Raw genomic sequence first — 24,900 nt, forward strand, 5'->3', positions numbered from 1 at the left:
CGTGGCTCGGTGGTTAACAAATCCAAATGGGAACCATGAGGTTGCGGGTTCGATCCCTGGCCTTGCTCAGTGGGTTAAGGATCCAGCGTTGCCGTGAGCTGTGGTGTAGGTCGCAGGCGCGGCTCGGATCCCACGTTGCTCTGGCTGTGGCATAGGCCAGCGGCTACAGCTCCAATTCGACCCCTAGCCTGGGAACCTCCATATGCTGAGGAAGCGGCTCAAGAAATGGCAAAAAGACAAAAAAAAAAAAAGATACATATGTGCTAACACCAGGAGATACCACAAAACCCCTAGCTAGGTCTTCAGAGAGAGAATTCTGGCAACAGTGTGAGGTCTAAAAATATAAGGACTTTCCCTGCCAGAATGAATTTTTTCAAAAGTGTTCATTTTTAGAGTTAACTAAAGAAGAGCCTTTTAAATTAAAAGTAAAAACCCTGAGACTATCTCAAACTCATATTGTCAAACTAAAATTTTGTGGTTGAGATTCTTTATTACCATGTATATAAACAACATTCCTCATCCTCGGCTAGCAAAATATTCCTTTTACATTTCTTGTCTTTCAAAATTTCCTTGGCAACCATTCACAAACTAAAAGTTACTGATCTAGAGCTGTGCCAGACACATATTAGAATAGACGCTTAATTGCTGAGCGAGGCTACCTTATTGTGGTTTCTTTTCCATATCAGAGCATATAAAATGATGTACTTAGTCCAGAGAGCCCATCTTTTTGGGAGTATGGGTTTATATACCTTTCCAATGTTCCATGTTTTGATCTGCTGCAGTTCCAAGAGGAGTTGCTCATCATTACAAACTTTGAGTTTGTCTATTAAGGCTCTGCAGTCTGCAGGCTGAGAAAAACAAACAGGTATTCACAAAAGGGTGTTTTGGAGTTTGAGGGAAACATAAAATAATGAGAAGGAATACAAGGAAAAAACCCTATAACAACACACTCGACAATTTAACTTTTGACAGAATGCACTACTTAAGTGGAAATTTGCCAATCATTTGAAATTAATATGGAAATCTTGTAACGAAATTAACCTGCGTGTTTTTTTTAACTGGATGAACTTGTAGATGTAGACAAACTACTTGGAAGGGTACAGAAAACAGAAATAAAGGAAAAAGCTAAATATCAATAAAAGCAAAATGAAGGAATCTGTATCATGGCCCAAAAGTTAACCAGAATGCCTGATAAGAAATGTTTAATTAGAGAAACACTGAGACACCCTCATTAATTCACAAAGATAAGATTAGTATGGGCTATATTGTTCTGCAGTATTATTATTTTTTTGTTCTGCAGTATTATTGTTATTTTTTTATTTTATAATGATTTTTATTTTTTCCATTATAGCTGGTTTACAGTGTTCCGTCAATTTTCTACTGTACAGCAAGGTGACCCAGTTACACATACACATTCTTATTGTTCTGCAGTATTAAACCACACAATTATAGGCGGCAAAGAGCTTCTGAACTATGTAAAATTAGGACTCCATTCTTGGGATTTCCATTTCCGTATATTCCCGCTCTCTTTTACTGATGAAAGGGCTTGTGTGTCAGGTAACAAGGTGTGGATTCAGAGTTCACAGTAAAGTTTCTGAAAATGGAGGGGAGGGGAAAGGGATAGGGACTGGGGCAGAGAAGTTTATATTAAGATGGCAGCTGCAAGTGATTATACTTGCTCTTTAACTTTGTAAAAGCAGTATGGTATCCTGGGAATGGGCCTAGACTTGGAACCAAACAATTTGGATTCAGTTTTTAGCTTGATGTTTACTAAGCAAATCCAACCTCTCAGCCACGGTTTTCTTAGCAGGAAAAAAAGACCTAAGAACTATCTGGGAAATGTGAAGCTCAAATGTTTACACGTACATAAAGCACTATCTTATATAATAGGAGCTTAAACACTGAAAGACAGCAGACTATTACAAGGAGCATGGGCTTCAGAATTTGGTAGTTGGTAAGCTACTTCTTCGAAGCTCTGTATCATCTTCTGCAAAATGAACTAATACAACCAATTTATCCAGCAATGTTCCAAGATTTAAACTAGGGGTATTTTCAGCACCCCAAATGGAATGTGGAACAATAAGGACTTAAGAGCAAATGGTTTTTTTAAAAGCTAAATCCAAAACCTTTCCTCTCTTTAAAGTAAGCATTATTAAGAGATACCTCCAATTTCTGTGGAATTAAAGTCATGTAAAATTCTTGGTATAAAATCTTTCCACAAACAGGCCTGCACTTTTTCTTCCTCTTCTTGAAGTCACACAGGTTGAGGGAGAGGTGGTGAAACAGTAGAAACAGGTAACATGGGAGTTATCCATCTGCTCATGCAGTTCACTTGTGCATTCTGGACCTACTCAGGTCTGTTATCAAATACACCACTTCAATTTCCAAAGGATTGCAACTATATATATGAAGATCCAATTTTATGATTCGGTGGACCAGATAGCACCTAGTTCATGACAAACATCTTGTCCTGTAATCATTTGGTATCTCATAATCACGCAGTCTTTTTTATCAAGACCCAGTAGCAAGCCAGACACTGCTTTCCTAAATAGCTATTGGCAGAGAACAGCATGATCAAGCTCTACCCTCTAGGTCTTAGCTGTGATTCTACTGGGCCTTGCCAGAGGCATCATATAGCATCTCTGGCTGACACTTAGGTCAGACACCTGGATCTACTAGGTCATAATGTCCACAGAGTAGGGCAATTTACATCATAGCCTGAACCCTTCAGTCTTTTCTAGATCCAAACCTTACTACCACTTTAAGTTATCCAGTAAATGGGTCAAAACAACATGCCTAAATGTGATATATGATGGCTCCAAAATTCAAAGAGGCACCCTACACACTGCTCCTCTTTCTTCATGGTGTGTGGTACAAGATGTAGAAACCTGTCTCTCTCTTTAGAAAGGAAATCCCGACATCCCAGACCTTTGGACCCCTAGAAAATGTCCTGATGTGTCAGGCTCTCAACCTTTGAATATATCTAAGGCATCTAAGGTGTCTGTGTTTTCTGGTCACAAGATTGAGGTGACACAATGGTATCAGTTTGACATAACCAGTACAATGTTGTTTTATCAGGAGTATAAAGATCCCTCTGGGCCTTGCAGTTTGCAGAATGCACCAGGGACAAAAGTGTATCTTTACCGTCTTGTCCCTGCAACATAAATGCAAACTGAATGTGATTTTCCTTACTCATGGTAACGCAAAAGAAAGCACTTGCCAGTTCAATGGCTGCATACCAATTGCCATGGTTTACACTGATTTGCTCCAATAAAGATGTCAAATCCAGGGAAGAAAATACTTTGCACAGCTGCCAATACATAATGTGATCAACAAATGTCTTTCTTGTGTGGTCACTATGGAAAACAGTATGGAGGTTCCTTAAAAAATTAAAAATAGAACTACCATATGATCCAGCCATTCCACTTTTGGGTATTCATCTAGAGAAAATGAAAACTTGAAAGGATACATAAGCCCCCATGTTCACTGCAGCATTATTTATAACAGCCAAGACATGGAAACACCCTAAGTGTCCATCGATAGCAGAATGGATATGGTACACATATACAATGGAATACTGTTCAGCCATAAAAAAGAATGAAATCTCGCCATTTGTGATAACATTCATGGACCTTGAGAATTTTATGCTAAGTGAAATAATTCAGAGAAAGACAAAATACCATATGATCCTACTTATATATGGAATTTAAGAAACAAAAAGAACATGGAGTTCCCATTGCGGCTCAGTGGGTTACAACCCTGACTAGTATCCATGAAGATGCAGGTTCAATCTCTGGCCTTGCCCAGTGGGTTAAGGATCTGGCATTGCCATGAGCTGTGGTGTAGGTCACAGACACGGCTTGGATCCCACGCTGCTCTGTTGCTGTGGCTGTGGCATAGGCTGGCAGCTTCAGCTCTGATTCAACCCCTAGCCTGGGAACTTCCATATGCCACAAATGTGGCCCTAGAAAGCAAACAAACAAACAAATGAAATGAAACCCACGCTCATAAAGACAGAGAACAGACTGGTGGTTGCCAGAAGTGGGGGAGGCAAGAGGGGAAGGGGGGAATGAATAAAGGGGGCCAAAATGCAAATAAATTTTCTTAAAAATTATATTTAGTATTGACCACAGCATGGGGAATTGAGCATGCTGCTTGAGGAAAGTGTCTTCTTCAAACCTTAAAAATGTACACAATGATCTAAAAATTTCATTTCTAGGAGTTTCTCTTAAGTAATTTTTTAGTAGCTATCAAATGTCATGAGCCAAGAACTTGTATAAGTGTGACTCCAAGAACAAAGTCATTAACAATCCACTAGGTAAGAGAAAAAGAAATGAAATTTCCCCAATTATCTACAAGGTTGACTTATTCTGGAAGTTTAATGACTTCAAACAAGTTTTTTTTGCTCTTAGGTTTCCAAAATATTTGAGATTATAATTGTCAAAAATTCTAGATGCCAAAACACATCAAAAAAACAAAATGAAAAGGAAATGAACAGGTTTGTAAAATGAATACACTCAATATGTACACAATTCAGTAAGAAAGTAATGTTCCAACGTCAAATACAAAATAAACAGCACTAGCAGACAACTGATGTAAGGCCAAAAAATGTGGAAATATATGTATTAAAGCATGCAAATTAGAACAGGGAAGTACCTTTTCTCCATTAATTAACAAAAATTGTAAAGATAATCTGCAATGCTGGAGAGGATGTGGAAAGATAGCACTTCTCATACTTATTAGTATAACGCTGAATAAAAACGGGCAGGAAAACTGCCCATGCGATCATTTTTTAAAGACTGTAACAAATACAGCAAAAAAAATCAATAGCGATACCCGTGGGTGATACTTACCAGGTAGTTACAGTTTTTAAAAAACCAAGTAGCCTTTATTTAGAAAATCAAGTAGTTAATTATGTGCCAGATACTGTGGCTAAGCAAAAGGCCTCACATCAATGAAGGAGAAATTATCAACCCCATTTTACAGCTATGGAAACCAGGCAAGTTAATAAAATGCAAAGGAAATGAGTTAATAAACTTTTAGACACCAAAATCTAGTAAGATTCAAACCCGTGTCTAATTCCAAAGCACATAGGGTCTATAGGAATGTCATAACAATGCAATACTTTCTTAATCTCAGAATGCACCATAAGCTAGCCAATAGAATATTAGGAGCTGGGATTTCTACACAGGATCAACAGATACGGCCACTTGATACACAAATTAATAAGGTTAAGCTTAACTGTATGATTAAGAATCAGCAATAAAGAGAGCTGAAACACTGGCCTCACAAGAAATTTACTAAGAAAGGTGTTACCGCTTTAATTTTCTAAAAAAATTGAGAAAGACTCTGCAACTACAGACAGAATCTGAACCCATGTCTGCTCTTCCTACTACAACATACTGCCTTTCAATGCAGAGGAACGGCAGCCAGACATAATGCTACAAACTGTTTAGTGCTCATTACCCATCGATCACTAGCTTATTCATGTTTTTAAAGAAGAGAAATTCAAAAGAAAATTCAACTGTTTCAAGACAAGTTGCTGTTTTGATGATACATTTGGAAGATCAGTATGAGTGAATGGCTACAAAGATTTTTTTCTGAAATGAAAAAATAGGCAAACTTTGGATACTTACGGCCTCAGTAGGTGTCTTTTTCAGTTTAGTCCTGTCTACTTTCATGTTTTCGATTTTGTTTTATGATCTGAAAAGAAAATCCCCCAAAAGTGAGAACTTAAAAAGTACAATCTTAATCTCTACATGCCTGTACACAGACAATACAGAATAAAGAGGACACAAATTCTTGAAGTAAAATTGGAGTTAATGATGCAGGCCAACTCAGAGGCACAGCTATGAGGTTGGGGGGGGGGTAAAGAATCTCTCCAGATAAAACTGGCCCACATTCATGTTACATAAGCCTGTAACCAATTTAAGCCAAAATGAAAATGCTCCCCCACTCCCAAACTTCTCAAACTCATACTTGAAAATGGGAGTGAAATGTTTTTAACACACCTTGGGATGGAAAAATTCACTATATTTTTTAGTTTTCTGGAAAACTTAGCAATTCCACCTTCTGGGAATTTATCCAAAGAAAATCATAAGGATGTTTACAAGTATTTGAACCTAAGAATCCATACTGCATGACCATGTACAATAGTGAAGAATCAAAAAGGATCAAACATCCAAAGTAAGACTGGTTTAAAATAGAACATTATACAACCATCAAAAACACTGCACACAATTATATAATAAAAAAGATTTTCATGGTGAAATAAAAAGGTTACAAGACAGAATGAATAGTATAAACCCATGTCTAATGAAAACAGCTTAGAAGGGGTATGCATCAAAAATGTTAGCTCTAACTGAAGTGATTATATATTATTATTTTACCTGTGTTTTTCCTGTATCTTCTACTATTTTAACCAATAAAAATATATTGTCATAAGAACAAAGGAAACAAAATACTTTCATTTTTTTTTTAATTAGAAAATGAAGTATAAGACTCCCACTAGAAATGTCCTGAGTACAGAACACAATCATTTTACTAAGGTCCTCTATGATGCTCTGGCCAAGGCACAGGGAGAAATAAAGCTCCCCCCATTAGCAACTAGGACATATGCAGAGGTAGAGGTGATCTGCAGGGCTCTTTACTTCTAATAATGTATTTGTTATACAGCAGTCACTAGAGGCCAATGTTCCTACTCCAAGAAGGCTGGCATACTATACAGCTGACCAAGCACAAATATAAATTTAGGCAGCTTTTGGTCTAGATCTAGTCCAACATACTCGGTATTTTAGAAATAACATGCATTTGCCCATATGGCTAGCATCCATTCAATCAATGAGCATTCAGAAAGAGTCTGTGCAAAATCCAGAATACATTCTAAAATGTTGCTGTAGGGATCACCCTAAAGAAAAAAAAAAGATGTTTTCCTTCTAACATTCACATTTAGGGTATGATTCTAGATTACTTAAAAAAAATTTACCTTAGCACCTAATAGAAAATAAGCAAAATGCCTTCGGCCAACAACTTCCAAATGAGGCCAACAGGATTCTAGCAACAATCTGATTCATGTAGTGGAAGCTATAAGTGAGCTATTTGTACACATAGTCGGGTTTGCTTTTTCTCACAAAACCTCACACCCATTACTTGGAGCAAGTGGCTGTCACATCATTGTGGCTGTCATCAGTTGTGGGAGGCTGCAGGAAGTAGAAATCAGCCCCAACTCAGCACAACCCAAATCACTGAATGCTCTCCCTCCAAAATTAGGAACAAAGAAAGGAGATCTGGTCCCACCACTTTTATTCAACATAGTGTTCTAGTCACTGAAATAAGGTAAGAAGAGAAAGTAACATACACAGATCAGAAAGGAAGAAATAAAACTGTCCCTATTTATAGATAACAAAGAATTATCTAAGTGTAAAGTCCCAAGGACTCTACAAAAAAATCCTCCCAGAACAAGTGATCTCAGCAAAGGTGTAGGATACAAGATAAACATACACAGATCAATCATATTTCTGTATACCAGCAATGGACACGTGGACTCCAAATTGAAAAAGTACAACACTGTTCACAATTGCTCAAAATAATCTGTAATACACAGCTGTAAATCCAAAAGTATATAAGGACTTGTATGCTAAAAACAACGAAATGTTGATTTGGAAATCAAACACCTAAAAATACTAAGGGATATACTATATTCAGGGACTAAGAATATTCAACATAGTAAAGGCAAAGGAACTACAATAGGTAAAACAATTTTGAAAAAGAAGAGGGAGGGAATTACTCCCTCTAACCAATTTTAAGACACCCCCCCCCCGACTCCTACAGTAGTCAAAACTATACATGTAGTAACAGAGGAGGTACAGACACATATACCAATGGACCAGAATACAGAACCAATAAATAGATCCACACAAATATGCCCAAATGATTGACAAAGGTGAAAAAAGGATAGTTTTATCAACAAGTGGTGCCAGATCAAGTAGACATTTACAAGTAAAAAGATGAACTTTGTTCTCAGTCTCATACTTTATATAAAAATTAACTCAAAATGCATCATGTGGTAAAGATGTACAGAAAAGGGAACTCTCATGCACTGTCAGTGGGAATGTAAACTGGTGTAGCAACTACAGAAAAACAGAATGAAGGTTCCTCAAAAAATTAAAAATACGATCTAGCAATTTCACTTCTGGGTATTCATCTATAAGGAATGAAAAAGCTAACTTGAAAAGGTATATGCACTCCCACATTCACTGCAGCATTATTTACAACAGCTAAGACATGGAAGCAAACTAAGTGTTCACTGATAGATTAATAAAGAAAATGTGGTGTGTATTTACTAAATATATAAAATGTGTATTATTCAATCTTACAAAAGAGAAGGAAATCTTGTCACTTGTGATAACATGAATGGACCCTGAGAGCACTATGCTAAGTGAAATAAGTCAGAGAAAAGACAAATTCTGTATGATCTCACTTATATGTGGAATCTCAAACAAACAAAAACACTAAACCCCAAAATACAGAACTTATAGGTACAGGAAATAGACTGCAGAGGCAGGGGTTGGGGGTGAAATGTGTGAAGGTAGTCAAAAGGCACAAACATTCGTCTATAACACGAAGAGTCACGTGGATGTAATATGCAGTATGATGACTACAGTTAATATATTAGTATAGTTATACTGTGTTGTATATTTGAAAGTTGCTAAGAGTAGATCTTAAAAGTTATCACAAAAAATTTTTTAACTATGTGTAGTGACTTATTGTATTCATTTCACAATAAATACAAATATGGAATCATTATGTTGTACACCTGAAACTAATATAATGTTATATGTCAATTACATCTCAAAAAATATCATGGACTTAAACGTAAAACTATAAAATCGACCAGGAGAAAATATTTGCAAACTATATATACTATCTAGAATATATAAAGAACTCTCTTCCAAAACCAGACAAAGATAACACCAAAAAAGAAAACTATCGGCCAATATCTTTGATGAATATAGATGCAAAAATTCTCAACAAAATCTTAGCCAACCGAATCCAACAACATATCAAAAAAATCATACACCATGACCAGGTTGGGTTCATCCCAGGTTCACAAGGATGGTTCAACCTACGCTAATCAATCAACGTCATACACCACATTAACAAAAGAAAAGTCAAAAATCATATGATCATCTCAATAGATGCAGAAAAAGCTTTTGACAAAGTCCAACATCCATTCATGATCAAGACCCTCGCCAAAGTGGGTATAGAGGGAACATTCCTGAATATAATCAAAGCCATTTATGAGAAACCCACAGCAAATATCATCCTCAATGGGGAAAAACTGAAAGCCTTCTCACTCAAATCTGGAACAAGACAGGGATGCCCACTCTCACCACTGCTCTTCAACATAGTTTTGGAAGTCCTAGCCACAGCAATTAGACAAACCAAAGAAACAAAATGCATCCAAACAGGAAGAGAAGAGTTAAAACCGTCACTGTATGCAGATGACATGATACTATACATAGAAAACCCTAAGGACTCAACCCAAAAACTACTTGAACTAATTAATAAATTCAGCAAAGTAGCAGGATATAAGATTAACACTCAGAAGTCAGTCGTGTTTCTGTATACCAGCAATGAAATATTAGAAAAGGAACACAAAAATACAATACCTTTTAAAATCACACCTCAAAAAATCAAATACTTCGGAATACACCTGACCAAGGAGTTAAAGGACCTATATGCCGAGAACTATAAAACTTTAATCAAAGAAATCAAAGAAGATGTAAAGAAATGGAAAGATATTCCATATTCATGGATTGGAAAAATCAATATTGTAAAAATGGCCATACTACCCACTACCCAAAGCGATCTACAGATTCAATGCAATCCCTATCAAATTATCCATGACATTTTTCACAGAACTAGAACAAACAATCCAAAAACTTATATGGAACAACGAAAGACCCAGAATTGCCAAAGCAATCCTGAGAAACAAAAACCAAGCAGGAGGCATCACTCTCCCAGACTTCAAGAAATATTACAAAGCCACAGTCATCAAAACAGGGTGGTACTGGTATCAAAACAGACAGACAGACCAATGGAACAGAAGAGAGAATCCAGAAATAAACCCTGACACCTATGGTCAATTAATCTTTGACAAAGGAGGCAAGAACATCAAATGGGAAAAAGAAAGTCTATTCAGCAAGCATTGCTGGGAAACCTGGACAGCTGCATGCAAAGCAATGAGACTAGAACACACCCTCACACCATGCACAAAAATAAACTCAAAATGGCTGAAAGACCTAAATATAAGACAGGACACCATCAAACTCCTAGAAGAAAACATAGGCAAAACACTCTCTGACATCAACATCATGAATATTTTCTCAGGTCAGTCTCCCAAAGCAACAGAAATTAGAGCAAAAATAAACCCATGGGACCTAATCAAAGTGACAAGCTTTTGCACAGCCAAGGAAACCCAAAAGAAAACAAAAAGACAACTTACAGAATGGGAGAAAATAGTTTCAAATGAAGCAACGGACAAGGGCTTAAACTCCAGAATATATAAGCAACTTATACAACTCAACAGCAAAAAAGCCAATCACCCAATGGAAAAATTGGCAAAAGACCTGAATAGACTGTTCTCCAAGGACGATATACAGATGGGCAACAAACACATGAAAAAATGCTCAACACCCCTGATGATTAGAGAAATGCAAATCAAAACTACCATGAGATACCACCTCCCACCAGTCAGAACGGCCATCATTAATAAGTCCACAAATAACAAGGGCTGGAGGGGCTGTGGAGAAAAGGGAACCCTCCTGCACTGCTGGTGGGAATGTCAACTGGTACAGCCACTATGGAGAACAGTTTGGAGGTACCTTAGAAAACTATACATAGAACTACCATACGACCTAGCAATCCCTCTCTTGGGCCTGTATCTGGACAAAACTCTACTTAAAAGAGACACACGCACCCGCATGTTCACTGCAGCACTATTCACAACAGCCAGGACATGGAAACAACCCGAATGTCCATCGACAGAGGATTGGATTCGGAAGATGTGGTATATATACACAATGGAATACTACTCAGCCATAAAAAAGAATGACATAATGCCACTTGCAGCAACATGGATGGAACTAGAGACTCTTATACTGAGCAAAATGAGACAGAAAGACAAAGACAAATACCGTATGATATCACTTATAACTGGAATCTACCACACAGCACACAAGAACATCTCCACAGAAAAGAAAATCATGGAGTTGGAGAATAGACTTGTGGCTGCCTGATGGGAGAGGGAGGGAGTGGGAGGGATATGGAGTTTGGGGTTATCAGATACAACTTAGAATAGATTTACAAGGAGATCCTGCTGAATAGCATTGAGAACTATGTCTAGATATTCATATTGCAACAGAACAAAGGGTGGGGAAAAATGTATGCATGTAAGGATAACTTGATCGCCACGCTGTACAGTGGGAAAAAAGATAAAATAAAAAAATAAAGACCTCTCAAAACCCAACAATAAAAAGCCAAAAACAAACAAACAAACAAAACCAAACAAGAGCACCAACTTGTGCCAATAACTCACAATGGTTTTACTGGTTTAAAAAATGTAGATGAAGTCACTGGCAAATCTTACACAAACAAGTGTGTATCTCACTTTAACTAAACCTTATTTTGACTTATGATTTTGTACCAGTCAAGGGACTGGGTTAAGAACAATAGGCTTAGGCTAACTAAAGCAAAAAAGTGATTTACTTACTGGAAGGATAACTGATAAGATAGCTCATGCAATCAACAGGAAGGCGAGATCCACATTCAGAAAATAGGAGGAACCAAGGAAGCTAAGCAGGCTGCAACTACAGCCAACAACCTCCCATAGACACAGCTTAGTTGGGGGTGCCTCTGCTAACACTAGACTCTGGGTGCCTGAAAGCTACTGATTGTGGCAGTATGACTTCTAAATGGGTCTCAGGTTATCTGCATCAGTGGCTCTAGATGCAAAGTCCCAAGTGTGAGTATCTAACTAGTCAAGCTAAGGTCCCATGCCTATGCTTGACAGGGTTCTGGGAGAACAAGTGCCTTTGGTTTTTTCAATTGCCACAGTTTCCAAACTATTCATAAACAGATTCAGATGACAGGAACCCAATTTTTAACCAAGCCAAAAGAGATGAACAAAGGAGCACATGTCCCCATGTTGGGTTAACATTGCACTTAACATGAGTTAAGTTTCTATAACTGCAAGAAACACCTACAGTTTAAAAAAAGATAGATATCACTGCCTTAGAGACATCAATTAGGAAAATTCAAAAGTTAAGCATTTTGGAGCACCTTGCTCCACCAGGGCCATGCTCCAATAATTTGGAAAATGTTATAAATTTCTCTTCTTTTAGGACAGTCGCATGGCTCACTGACATTACTAACAGCTCCAAGAAATCCTGGGTAAAGGAAACTTATCAGGACACAGAACCAGTTTTTTTCAGGTGGCATCTACTGCAAGCCCAATTTAAGTATCACAAAGAATATACTTTTGAGACATGCTGCCTGGGGGCTTCATATAATCCTCACCACTCAAACCAAGTTTTGTCCTCATTTACAGATAGAAAACTGAAGCTCAGAGAAAATTACCTTGCCTAGTTAATGTTGGCCCCAAGATCTAAATCCAGGTCTTTCTGACACCCAAGTCCATGCTTCAGTAACATGCTGTTCACTTTATTTACTAGTTTTATTACAACAATAAATGCTTGCAGATGAAAATACAAATTTGTGAGATTCCTCTACATTGTTGGATCCTATTATCCAAAAAAAAAAAAAAATACTGTAAGAAAAGCTGAGATACTATCAATCTCTCTAATGATGGAAGACTAACTAGGGAATGAGTTCTACCTAATGCTTAGAAGTTAAATAAGTGAAAATTCCATTACATACATTAAAAAGCCTCTAACAAAAAGAAGTTAATTCCAGGAGTTCTGTTGTGGCACTCAACAGTGGGTTAAGGATCTAGCATCACTGCAGTGGCCCAAGTTGCTGCTGTGGTGCGGGTTTGATCCCTGGCCCGGGAACTTCCACACACCACAGGTGTGGCCAAAAAAGCAATGAAGTTAATTCTAAACAAATGCCTGGAAATGGCCTACTGCCTTTGTTAGGTCATACCAGAACTCCGTGTACCAAGCTATCTCTACATGTCGTAATCACCTCCAGTTGATCAAATTTAGAATGACTTTCAACACTGAAATCAGCTTAAGGGCAGAGGACAACTGTAGTTCCCAAATCTGGGTCAACAGCAGGTGAATGTACTGGTAGATTGGCCTTACTTTTCAAAGTATGGTCAAAGGATCAGCAGCACTGACATCACCTGAGAGTTATACAAAATGCCAAATCTCAGGCCCCACCCAGACCTAAGAATCAATCTGTATTTTAACAAGATCTTCAGGTGACTCATATATTGAAGTTTGAGAAAGCAATAGATCATAATACAGGCTTCAAATCAGGAAACCCAAGTTAGAATCCCTCATATATCACTTACTGTATGAGCATGGACAAATCAGCATATGGTGCACTTCTGTTTCCTCAACTGTGAAACTTATCTCCCCACTTCCATATTCATGTTCATCCAATCCATTCTCCAGAGAGCAGCAAAAGCAATCTTCTTAAAACATAAATCAGCTCATGTTACTTCCTTCCTTAAAACCTTTCAACAGTTTCCCTAGAATTATTTCCAAACTCTAACCATGACCGAGAGGGCCCTGGCATGATTTGGCTCCTGGAACTCTCTTCAATCTTCCTGCACAACCACATCAGTCTTTCTGTTTAGTTTCTGGAGTACTCTAAATTCTTTCTGAACTCTAGACTGTTTCGGGTGCTATTCCTATCGGAATGCTTCTGTTCCACACTCCCATTCCTCCCACAGCTAGTTCTATTTGAGGAACTGACTTAAAGCCCAAAGTGGCTTCCCAAGGCAACCCACCTAAAACTAGTCTAGTTGTTATTTTTCTGTGATAGTACCCCTGGCTTTATTTCTTGCATTGCAAGTATCAATTAATATAACTGGTTTGACTTTCTACAAAAAGTCTCAGTATCTAGCACAGCATCTTCCACATAGTATGTGTGCAAATATTTGTAGAACTGAGTTCAGGAAAGAAGTATGCACTGAGAATAAAATCTGCGATTGTCAGCATATAGACAGTACTTGAAGCCATGGGTCTGGAAATGATCACTTACAGAAAATAAAGGAAAGAGACCCAAAACTTGACTTATTTGATCTAACATTAAAGGCAAGGCAAAAGAGGAGAATCCAGCAAAGGAGAGGCTGGTAAGGTAGAACTAAAACTAGTTCACTGTGTTATCATGAAAGACAAAAGACAGCGAGACTGATCAATTGGGTCAAATGTCAAAATGAGGTATGTCCAGAAAAATGTCCATTGAAATTGAGACTAGAGATAATTCAATAAGCATTAGTTTCAGTGGGGTGGTTGGAAAGGAAGCCAGACGGGAATGAATCAAGAAATCAATAGAGGGTGAGGCAATATAGATGGCATGTGTAGAACACTCTTTTGATAAGGCTGACTATAAGTGCAAGCAGAGAATTATAGGGTCTCATTAAAAGGTAAGGGAGGGGAAGAGGAGATAATGGAAAGAAAATCCCTAAGAAAATTGAAGGTAAGGGACTATTTAGCTTCTTACTATTTCATCTTCACATAATGAACAGTCAGATGGATTCTGACCTGCAGAAATAGTACTAACCAGAATTAGAACAATCCTCTTCCTAAGCTCTTAAAACTTGATTGAGTGTCCCTCCCTATGTGTTCACACTGTACCCTGTACCTATGACATCTTGATTATTAATGAGAAAATGTCTGCCACAGGGTGAAGAAGCAAACAAAACAAAACAAAACAAAACAACCCCAAACAAAAACCCTGGGAAAGGATGAAATATACAGCATTATCATTATCAGTAGTTGCCTCTAGGTGGCAAGATAACACATAGTTTTATTTATGCTTCATGCTTTTCAGAGCTATAATCACACATTCATCTATAATGAGAACTTTTTCTTTTATACAGTTTTTAAGATAGAAAACAGTAGTCCCTGAGCCAAAGGGCATGCATCAAATTAAGAACAATACTGTCGGAGTTCCCATCGTGGCTCAGTGGTTAACGAATCCAAGACTAGGAACCATGAGGTTGCTGGTTCGATCCCTGCCCTTGCTCAGTGGGTTAAAGATCTGGCATTGCCATGAGCTGTGGTGTAGGTTGCAGACGCGGCTCGGATCCCACGTTGCTCTGGCTCTGGCATAGGCCGGCAGCTACAGCTCCAATTTGGCCCCTAGCCTGGGAACCTCCATATGCTGCGGAAGTGGCTCTAGAAATGGCAAAAAAGACAAGGAAAAAAAAAAAAAGAACAATACTGTCTAAACAAATGCCTTGGATTGGCTGCTGTCTGCTCTTGAAGTTTCTTTCCTATACCTTATGCTGTTTAAATCTTGAAGTATGGCACACAGCAAGCATTCAACATTTACTGGTTTATTATTGGTAGATTAAGAAAGGCTGCACACATACATGAGAGTGTGAATGAATCAAAGCCAGCCTAAAATTCCCACTGAAATCATGGAAAAGCATTATGGGGGTTTTTAAGCAATGCTTTAGAGAACACTAAACTCCAATGTCCTACAAATACAAAGCATAATACTTGATTATATTTGCCTTTTGTCTCTCTGCAGTTTCTCAAAGTAAATTCAGGTGAGAAACGCCCAGACTATGCATCCATTATGTCAGGCAACAGCAAGGTGAATCTTGAAACCCAGCCTACTATTCACCATTTGCTTAGAGGCAGAAACATCACCATTAACTGATTTCTTAAAGGGGATACCACTTGATTATGAGGCCTTTCCATCCAGCTATTATTTACATTAATACCAATCAAACAAATATTCTAAGAACCACTTACCATCATAATAGCAACAAATAACATTTACTGACCAACTAGAATGCATTCCCTCTAATACTTTTAACATGGAGGTGAAGATCATCCCTGGTTTACTGAGGACAAGAGTAGCCACATACCAAGCAAGCGGTAGAACCTAGATTCAAACTAAATTTGCTCCACGACTCCACAGTACACAAAATGTCTATATGCACAGTCCACCCTGCTACCCCCTGCTATGGACACTGATATCCTTATCCTCGGCTACATAAAACATGGCCCTGAGGATTGCTGACCTAGATTTTACTGGACACTGATGATAAGACGTAATAATAAAGCAACTGAGGAATAACCTTTACTCGTCAAGCCAAATTTGAAAATAGTCTACTGAAATACCTTGACAGGGTCTCTCCTTCGAAATCTGAAAACACTATACCTCAGATCTAAGTTTTCAGGCTCGCTCTTAGTGCTTTTCTCTACCGCAGTATACTCATAATAAGGGAAGAGATACAGAGGAGGAGGAGGAATGTGAAACCTCCAACACTGACTGACTTTGGAGGTTAGAATGGTGTCTGAGACCATGCCTCCTACACATCTTCTACCCTACAGATCTGGGGAGCTGTAGAACCAGGAATTATCCTTCTGGTCATTACTCCCAATTACTTAGAGTGAGATACACTGGCAGCAAAAGAATTAAGGCAAAAAAAATATGGCTCACTGAAGTTGTAAATCAGTTTTGCCAATAGAGAGGAAATGGCAGCATGCCAAGAAGCCCTTCCTAGCATTCCCAAAGAAAAAAAAAAAAACAGTAATGCCTGCATGAAAGTTATGCTTATTAAAGAGGAGAGGAAGAGACTCCTTGCCTATACATTTTTGGTGCTCTGGAATAATCTTAGTCGATCCTTTAAGGATGGTTTCTCAGAGTTCCTGTTGTGGCTCAGTGGCTTAAGAACCAAACATAGGTTTGTCTGTGAGGCTTGACTCCTGGTCTCGCTCAGTGGGTTACGAACCTGGCATTGCTGCAAGCTGCAGGTTGCAGATGCGGCTTGGATCCAGCATTGCTGTGGCTGTGGCCCTAAGCCAGCAGCTGCAGCTTCGATTCAACCTCTAGCCCAGGAACTTCCATATCTGGCCGTAAAAAATAAAGAATGATTTCTCTCCCATCCCCTTCCTTAATTGTGGCTGGATTTGGTGCAAAAGATCAATTATAACAATGACCGGTTGGTTATTCTCCATCTCACCTTATCCAATTTCAAAGATGGAAGTATTTTTTCAGTCTTGTCCAGCTCTAGCAGAAAATTAAGACATCAGCCTTTAAACCAACACTCTCTCTTGAATTGTCAACAACTTAACCACACAAAACCCTCCCAATAACAGGTGAATGTCACCCAGAAGAGCCACAGGTAGCATTCGGTGAGTTCAGGAAAATACATGTCAAAAGTCAGAGGTAATTTAAAAATATCTTAAAAATAGGAGTTCCAGTCGTGGCGCAGTGGTTAACGAATCCGACTAGGAACCATGAGGTTGCGGGTTCGGTCCCTGCCCTTGCTCAGTGGGTTAACGATCCGGCATTGCCGTGAGCTGTGGTGTAGGTTGCAGACGCGGCTCGGATCCCGCGTTGCTGTGGCTCTGGCGTAGGCCGGTGGCTACAGCTCCGATTAGACCCCTAGCCTGGGAACCTCCATATGCCGCGGGAGCGGCCCAAGAAATAACAACAACAACAAAAGACACACACACAAAAAAAATCTTAAAAATAATTTACTTAGGGAGTTCCCTGTTGGCCTAGCAGGTTAAGGATCTGGCATTGTTACTGCTATGGCACAGATTTGATCCCTGGCCTGGGAACTACCATATACTGTGGGCATAGTGCCCAAAAAATGTATTTAAAAATTAAATCTGGAGTTCTCAACCCTGGCTGTGCAAAATCAAATAACACTTAATTTGAAAACGAAAAATATCTGGCCATACAAACTATCTGACTCAATAGATATGAGGTGAGAACTTTCTCTTTTTTTCAAGATTTCACAGGTGATTTGGCTGCATAGCCAGACCTGAGAGTCAATTAATATCTGTTAGATATTAATTATGCTTTGCCAATCTGTGATTCATTTAGGAATTTGCTTTAAAATAATGAGGGAGGGGAGTTCCTGTCGTGGCTCAGTGGAAACAAATCTGACTAGGAACCACGAGGTTGCGAGTTTGATCCCTGGCCTTGCTCAGTGGGTTAAGGATCTGGTGTTGCTGTGAGCTGTGGTGTAGGTCGCAAACGCAGCTCGGATCTGGCATTGCTGTGGCTGTGGTGTAGGCTGGCAGCTGTAGCTCCGATTTGGCCCCTAGCCTGGGAACCTCCGTATGCCGCAGGTGCAGCCCTAAAAAAGCAAAATAATAATAATAATAATAAGATGATGATGATGATGAGGGAGTGGGATATAAATAAAATAAGTATAGCCATGTGTTGACAACTGTTGAGGCCGGGTAACAGGTACATGGGGATTCATTATACTATTTTCAAACTTTTATGTGTTTGAAGATCTCATAAATTAAAAATATTTTAAATTATGACTTTATCCTACTAGATCCCTCCACTCCCTCCTCACACTGCTGCCAGAGCAATCTCCCTCAAACTCAGAATCTACCTACATCCAACATCCAAGACCCCTAGGACCCTTACCTAACCATCATCCAAGACCTCTAGGACCCAGTCCCTCTTATCAGGGCCATGACATTACATAATATCCCTCTCGGCTTCCCACATGCTTTACCCATGTTAAGCTTTTTACAGTTTCCCTACCATTCAAGACCTTTGATACCCTGACTCAAATTGTTCTCTCTGCCAATGGGTGCTCCCTGCATATCCCCTAAAGCTCAGTCTAAATGTCACTTACCTTGTCAAGCCTTTCAGCTATTCCATCCCCCAGAGTAAAACTCATCACTCCTTCATGTCCCCACTGTATCTTGCATATACCCTTAATCAACACACCTCTCTTTACAATTTCCCCACTAGAGTGAGATATGCATGAGTGGGACTTTGTCTATTTATCTTTGCATTCCTGTTGCCAGCATAGGAGCTGTCACTTAGTAGATTAATAAATGAATGAATGACTACCCAGTAAATGTTTAACAAAGCTAAAAAAATCCAATCAAGTCATGTTTTGGAGACATTTTCAACTGCGAAAACCAATCTATAAGATTCATTCAATCTGTACCTTTCACTCAATAAATAGCTATGAATATACTATATGCAGGGCATTGTAATAGTATGAGATGGCCAGGTGTAAATCAGAGAAAAGGGAAGATTAGAAGCAATGGTATTATGAGCAACAAAAGCCAGTACACAAAAACAAACAGTTAAATTACAACTTCCTAGTGGTCAAAGCAAAGCCAGAAACACAATCAATTATAAGATCAACATAGTATATAAAGATAAATCCTTATATAAGGCCAACCATAATCCTCTTCCTTTTTAAAAAATGTGGATTATTAGAGATTAAAGTTGCATAAAGCAGAGTACACCTTTAGCAAAAGTGAAACAATTAGCCCAGCTTCCACCTTTGGGCATAGTGCTTTGGTCTAGAAATATATATCCTAGGAAATGTAAGAACAAACAACAGCAATTTGGAATCCTCTTATAACGAATGATATGTGGAGAAATATCTAGATTCCTTCATGTTCTATATTGAAGGATCACTACAAAAATCCCAAAATTCTACAGAAAAATTTCACATATATTTTCCTGAGAAGATAGTTGATAGCCTTCTTTGGCTTCTTAAAGAGATCTGTGACCTGAAAAAATTAGGAACTATCACCCCACAGAAATATCTCCAAAACACTGTTTGCTTAGCCACTACAATGCTTTCACTTTCATTTATGAAACAGAGGCATATGGTATATCCCCTGAAGCCACATGACAGACCACTATCAAAATACAATAAAGACAGTAGAGGAAACCAAAGAAAAAGAATTCCAATTCTTTTGCATTATTCGGCTCCAATTCTCTCATATTCCTAGGCTTATAAAGAAATACACAGCATCTCTAAAATTAAACCTCCCCTATGTAAGGGGGAATTCTGTATTCTTGGATAAAATCCTCTAGTTCTCTGTCCTGAAGAAAGGCAGAGAAGGCAAAATCTTTTTATTAAAAAGCTAGATTAAGTATGTTTCTAAATAAAAGCAAGGTTTTAATGACAAAATATTCTGACAAAAGATATACCTATATGAGAGGAGGAGAGAACTCAGTAATGTACTTACCTGCTACCATATATGTGGATTATTGTTTTAAATTTCAAGACAGAAACTGAGAAATACTACTGGAAGAAAGTAAAAATGAAGTAGACAACAACAGAAGAATGGAAGGGCCTGGGAGTCAGACAGGCTGGGCTTAAATTCCATTTACTAGCTGTATAATCTCAGACATGTTACTATCTTTCTCTGAGTCAGTAACCTCTTAGAAATAAATAACAGAGGGAGTTCCCGTCATGGCTCAGTGGTTAATGAATCCTACTAGGAACCAGGAGGTTGTGGGTTCGATCCCTGGTCTCGCTCAGTGGGTTAAAGATCCGGCGTGTCGTAAGCTTGCAGACAAAAGCTGGATCTGGCGTTGCTGTGGCTCTGTCATAGGCTGGCAGCTGCAGCTCCAATTGGACCCCTAGCCTGGGAACCTCCATATGCCGTAGATGCGGCCCTAGAAAAGCCAAAAACAAAACAAAACAAAACAAAAACCCAAAACAGCAGAGACTAACTCATAGGATTGTGCCTGGCAAAGAGTAAGCCAATTATTTGTTTTATTTCTTTCAGCTCCAGATTAATCTAAGGGCAACAATTTTATGCTGGATCCCTTTCTCTCTCTCACATACACACCCCCACCCCCACACACCTGAGAGCCAAAAAAGCTGTCCCCCCCCCCAGCCTTTCTACATGTTATCTGCATAAGAACATAAGGTATATATTAATCTCCAAACTGTTAGCTTTAAGTACTGACATAAACTCAACTTTGTAGACAAGATTAGGAAGCTCCAGGTCTTGTTCTCAGTCAGTTGTAGTTCTCCAAAGGTTAAATAATCTACTAAATAACGTTTAGGCAATGCCACTTAAGATTCAGAAATTCTAAGTGTATCTCAACTATCTTGAGATACTTTAAATGAATTGACTAAAGACAAAGATCCTTTTACATGGTTAAAAGAAAAAGTTATTTATAACAATTATCAGCATAGCAGCAAACTCCTTTCAGTATGCTGAGAATTCCAACTTCACAGGTTTGTTATGAGGATCAAATTAGTTCATTGATAAAAAAGCTTTAAAACAAAGACTTTAGAAAAAGACTATGTCCCAATATACAGACAGAACTAGCTCTGAGTAAATTTACCACCACCACATACAGCCTGGCACATAGTCCTTTCCAATGTTCTTTAAATAAACCAAACAAAGTGAACATTCTGCTGCTTTAAAAATTTACAACTCGAAAGGTATTTGCTAAAAATGAAGGAATGGTATGCAAAGGTACTCTGGTTCCTTGCCACAAACTGACTTTGTGACTTTAAAACAATGTGAGCCTCCAATGTAGGTAAAATTGAAATACGGTAATTAAGATCCCTTAAAACATTATCTATAACACTATGCCTTCAGTTCAAGATAATTGTTAAAAGCATTAAACATGAACAACTTGAATTATTCTCAAAAGCTAAAAAGCAAAAAGTAACCAACCCAGTTTTCTACCTGGCACAAACTCCAACTCAAAAAAAAAAACCAAGCTGGAAGTTCCTGTTGTGGCTCATCAGTAACAAGTCCTACTAGTATCCACGAGGATGCAGGTTCAATCCCTGGCCTCGCTCAGTGGGTTAGGGATCCAGATTGACATGGCTTGGATTGGGTGTGGCTGTGGCAGAGGCCAGCACCTATGATTCTGACTGGACCCCTAGCAGAGAACTTCCATATGCCACAGGTGCACCACTAAAAAGCAAAAAACAAATGAAAAACTATTAAAAGTATTAGAAGATAATTCAGGGAAATATTCTTGCAATCTTGGCAAAGAAAATATCTTCCAATGTATAACTGAATCACTTTTGTTGCACAGCAGAAATTAGCACAACATTGTAAATCAACTACAATACAACTTTAAAAAAATGAAAGATGTGCACCATAGAAACCATAAATGAAAGAACCAACTACATAAAAATTCCAAACCATAAACATAAAAAATATCTGCAACAGGAAAAAGGGTTAATATTTCTAATATACAAAGAACTCCCAAAACTCAGACAAATAATCCAACTGAAAACCAAGTAAAGGGGAACTTTGCAATTTGCAGAGGATATAAACATTTGTCTAATCTTACTAGTAATTTCAAAATGCTAATCAAAGGGAGGAGATGCATTTCTTACTCATAAGACTGGTTAAAATTAAAAGGATCAACGGGTGGAGAAGGGCATTTACAAACACTGTGGTGGAAATGACAATTCAATATAGCCTTACTGGAGGTTATTTTGGCAGTACCTATCAAAAAATTAAATGGGTAATTAAACCCACCCTTTGACCCAGAATGAATTCTACTTCTAAGGCTCAACAACAGGGAATGATTAAGTTATAGCAGACCCATGCTTGGGATGCAATGCAACCATTAAAAAGAACAGACTGTATGACTGGGTCACTTTGCTGTATAGCGGAACTTGATACAACATTGTAAATAAATTATACTTTAATAAAATTTTTAAAAATTAAAAATAAAATTTACAAAAGAGAATGGAGTCCAGCTGTATGTTCCAACATAAAAGGAAGGGAAGTGAAGATGAGCTTAGAAAACATCACTTTTTTTTTTTTGGTCTTTTTGCCTTTTTGAGGGCCGCTTCCCATGGCATATGGAGGTTCCCAAGCTAGGGGTCCAATCGGAGCTGTAGTCACCAGCCTACGCCAGAGCCACAGCAACGCGGGATCCAAGCCGCGTCTGCAACCTGCACCACAGCTCACGGCAACACCGGATCCTTAACCCACTGAGCAAGGCCAGGGATCGAACCCGCAACCTCATGGTTCCTAGTTGGATTCGTTAACCACTGCGCCACGTCAGGAACTCCAGAAAACATCACTTTAAATTGAAAGATTTACAAGCAGAAAATTTAGTCCCATCTATAGGTTTATAGCCTTGATAAATATGCATGAAAACATGCAGCATCGAATTGTCCCATGAAAGAGCCCCAGGCTGATCTCAAGTTGAAAAGTAACAATCATAAACGAAAGGGCAAAAGAAACTGAGCTTTCTTTGGACTTTCTCATTTACCCTTATACTCCCTTAAATTTTCCTCATTTGGGGGGGAAAATAAAATAAGGGGGCCACTTATCTTGCATTTCTATGGATGACACCTACTGGCACATTTAGAAATAAATTCAACTTTCAGCAAAGATATAGATAGCATAGGAGAAACACACCAGACTAAGTAACCTGATTTCAATGGCCAATACTACTACCAAGCAGCCATGTTACTTTGGGCAGGTCATTTCTTCTAAATGTACACCTATAAAATAAGGAGTTTGATGTGGATAATACTAAATATAAGAGTTTTATTCAGCTCTTTTGTTGGACATGGAGAAGACTACCATTTTTAAAGCCAATGGTAATTTGTTTTGCTAGAGGTAGATAATTTGAATTCACCCATGCAGGTAGTTTGCCCTTGCTTTTAAAAAAGCAAAAATCTAAAATGCTCTATGTAAAAGGTTGTATTTAAGTGACATCTGTACCTCTCCAGACTATACTTCCTTTTAAGGCTGGCCTCACCAAGGTAGCTAAGGAAATTTGAGGAGCAGAGAACTAGAGCCCCAGATTATGTCAAAAGACTGCAAGGCACTCTAAGATGGAGAGGAGTCAAGCCAACTCCTGCCAAATGTGGCAGCAGTTATGGGCGTGAGAAAGGTTATCTATAGAAATGATACTGGATATATCCAGGTTTATGCTCTTAGACTAATATATCAACCCTGAGGTGTTGTCATTCTGTAAAGTAACATGGACTTTATGCTAAAGATATCACAGTGAATAACACAGGTTGTCTTTCTAAAGAGCAATTCAGCAACAAGTATCAAAAGTCTTACATTTTGAATTCCAGTCCTGGAAATTTCTTAAGGGAATACACATGTATGTCACAAAGATTTCTGTTAGGATGTTCCTATATTTCTTTCCTTTATTCAACACTTATTTATTACCAAATGCCTATTAGGAGGCATTGTCTCTGTTTTTTTCCTTTTTGGCTGCCCCGCAGCATACGGAGTTCCCAGGCCAGGGATCAGATGCAGTTGCAACCTACACCACAGCTGAGGCAACACCAGATCCTTAACTCACTGTGCCTGGGCAGGGACTGAACCTGCATCTCAGCGCTGCAGAGATGCTGCCAATCCCATTGTGCCACACCAGGAGAGAACTCCTAGGAAACACTTTTTAATATCACAAAAAACTAGGACTTAAAAGGTTTGAACATAGGGAATTGGCTATAAAATTGTAACTCATGCATACAATAGAATATAATTTAGTGATTAAAACATTATAGAAGTACATAGTGTGACAGGGAACAGAGGTAAATATATTAGGTGAGAACCAAATTTTAAAAATAAGATTTCTATATTGGTTTGGATAAATAGATAAAAAAAGAGACAATTTGGGAACTGAGGAAATCTGAATATGGACTACATATAATATTAAGAAAAAGAACAAATTTCCTAGTTGTGATAATGGTAATGTGGTTTTGTAGGTACTTTTTAAGACATGCATACTGAAGGATTTAAGGATGAAGTGTCATTCTTGTTTCAGAAAAAAATTAAACATGCAAATGTATATATAAATCACATAGGGTAAATTCTTAAAAATTGTTGGACATAGCTGATGATATATGCATTTTTATGTTTAAAAACTAATAAAAATGTAGAAGGTATCAATTTTCAAAAACAGTATTTTTAAAAAATATATATGTTTATGCTACACAGGCATAAAGTA

At 38.2% G+C, this 24,900-nt stretch overlaps 1 protein-coding gene across 8 annotated transcripts in view; it reads right to left on the reverse strand.

The window, feature by feature from the left end:
- HUWE1 (HECT, UBA and WWE domain containing E3 ubiquitin protein ligase 1) overlaps nt 1–24,900 on the reverse strand; it is a 154,944-nt gene that overhangs the window by 114,862 nt on the left and 15,182 nt on the right. For all 8 annotated transcript variants that reach the window (XM_047765241.1, XM_047765245.1, XM_047765242.1 and 5 more), the window contains 2 exons: nt 5,637–5,703; nt 750–848 (listed from right to left, as the gene is read on the reverse strand). In XM_047765241.1, coding sequence (XP_047621197.1) covers nt 750–848; nt 5,637–5,681 — 144 coding nt within the window. In that variant the 5' untranslated portion in view covers nt 5,682–5,703. The remainder of the gene's footprint in view (nt 1–749; nt 849–5,636; nt 5,704–24,900) is intronic.

This window comes from Phacochoerus africanus, chromosome X (assembly GCF_016906955.1).
Source record: "Phacochoerus africanus isolate WHEZ1 chromosome X, ROS_Pafr_v1, whole genome shotgun sequence".
NCBI lineage: Eukaryota > Metazoa > Chordata > Mammalia > Artiodactyla > Suidae > Phacochoerus > Phacochoerus africanus.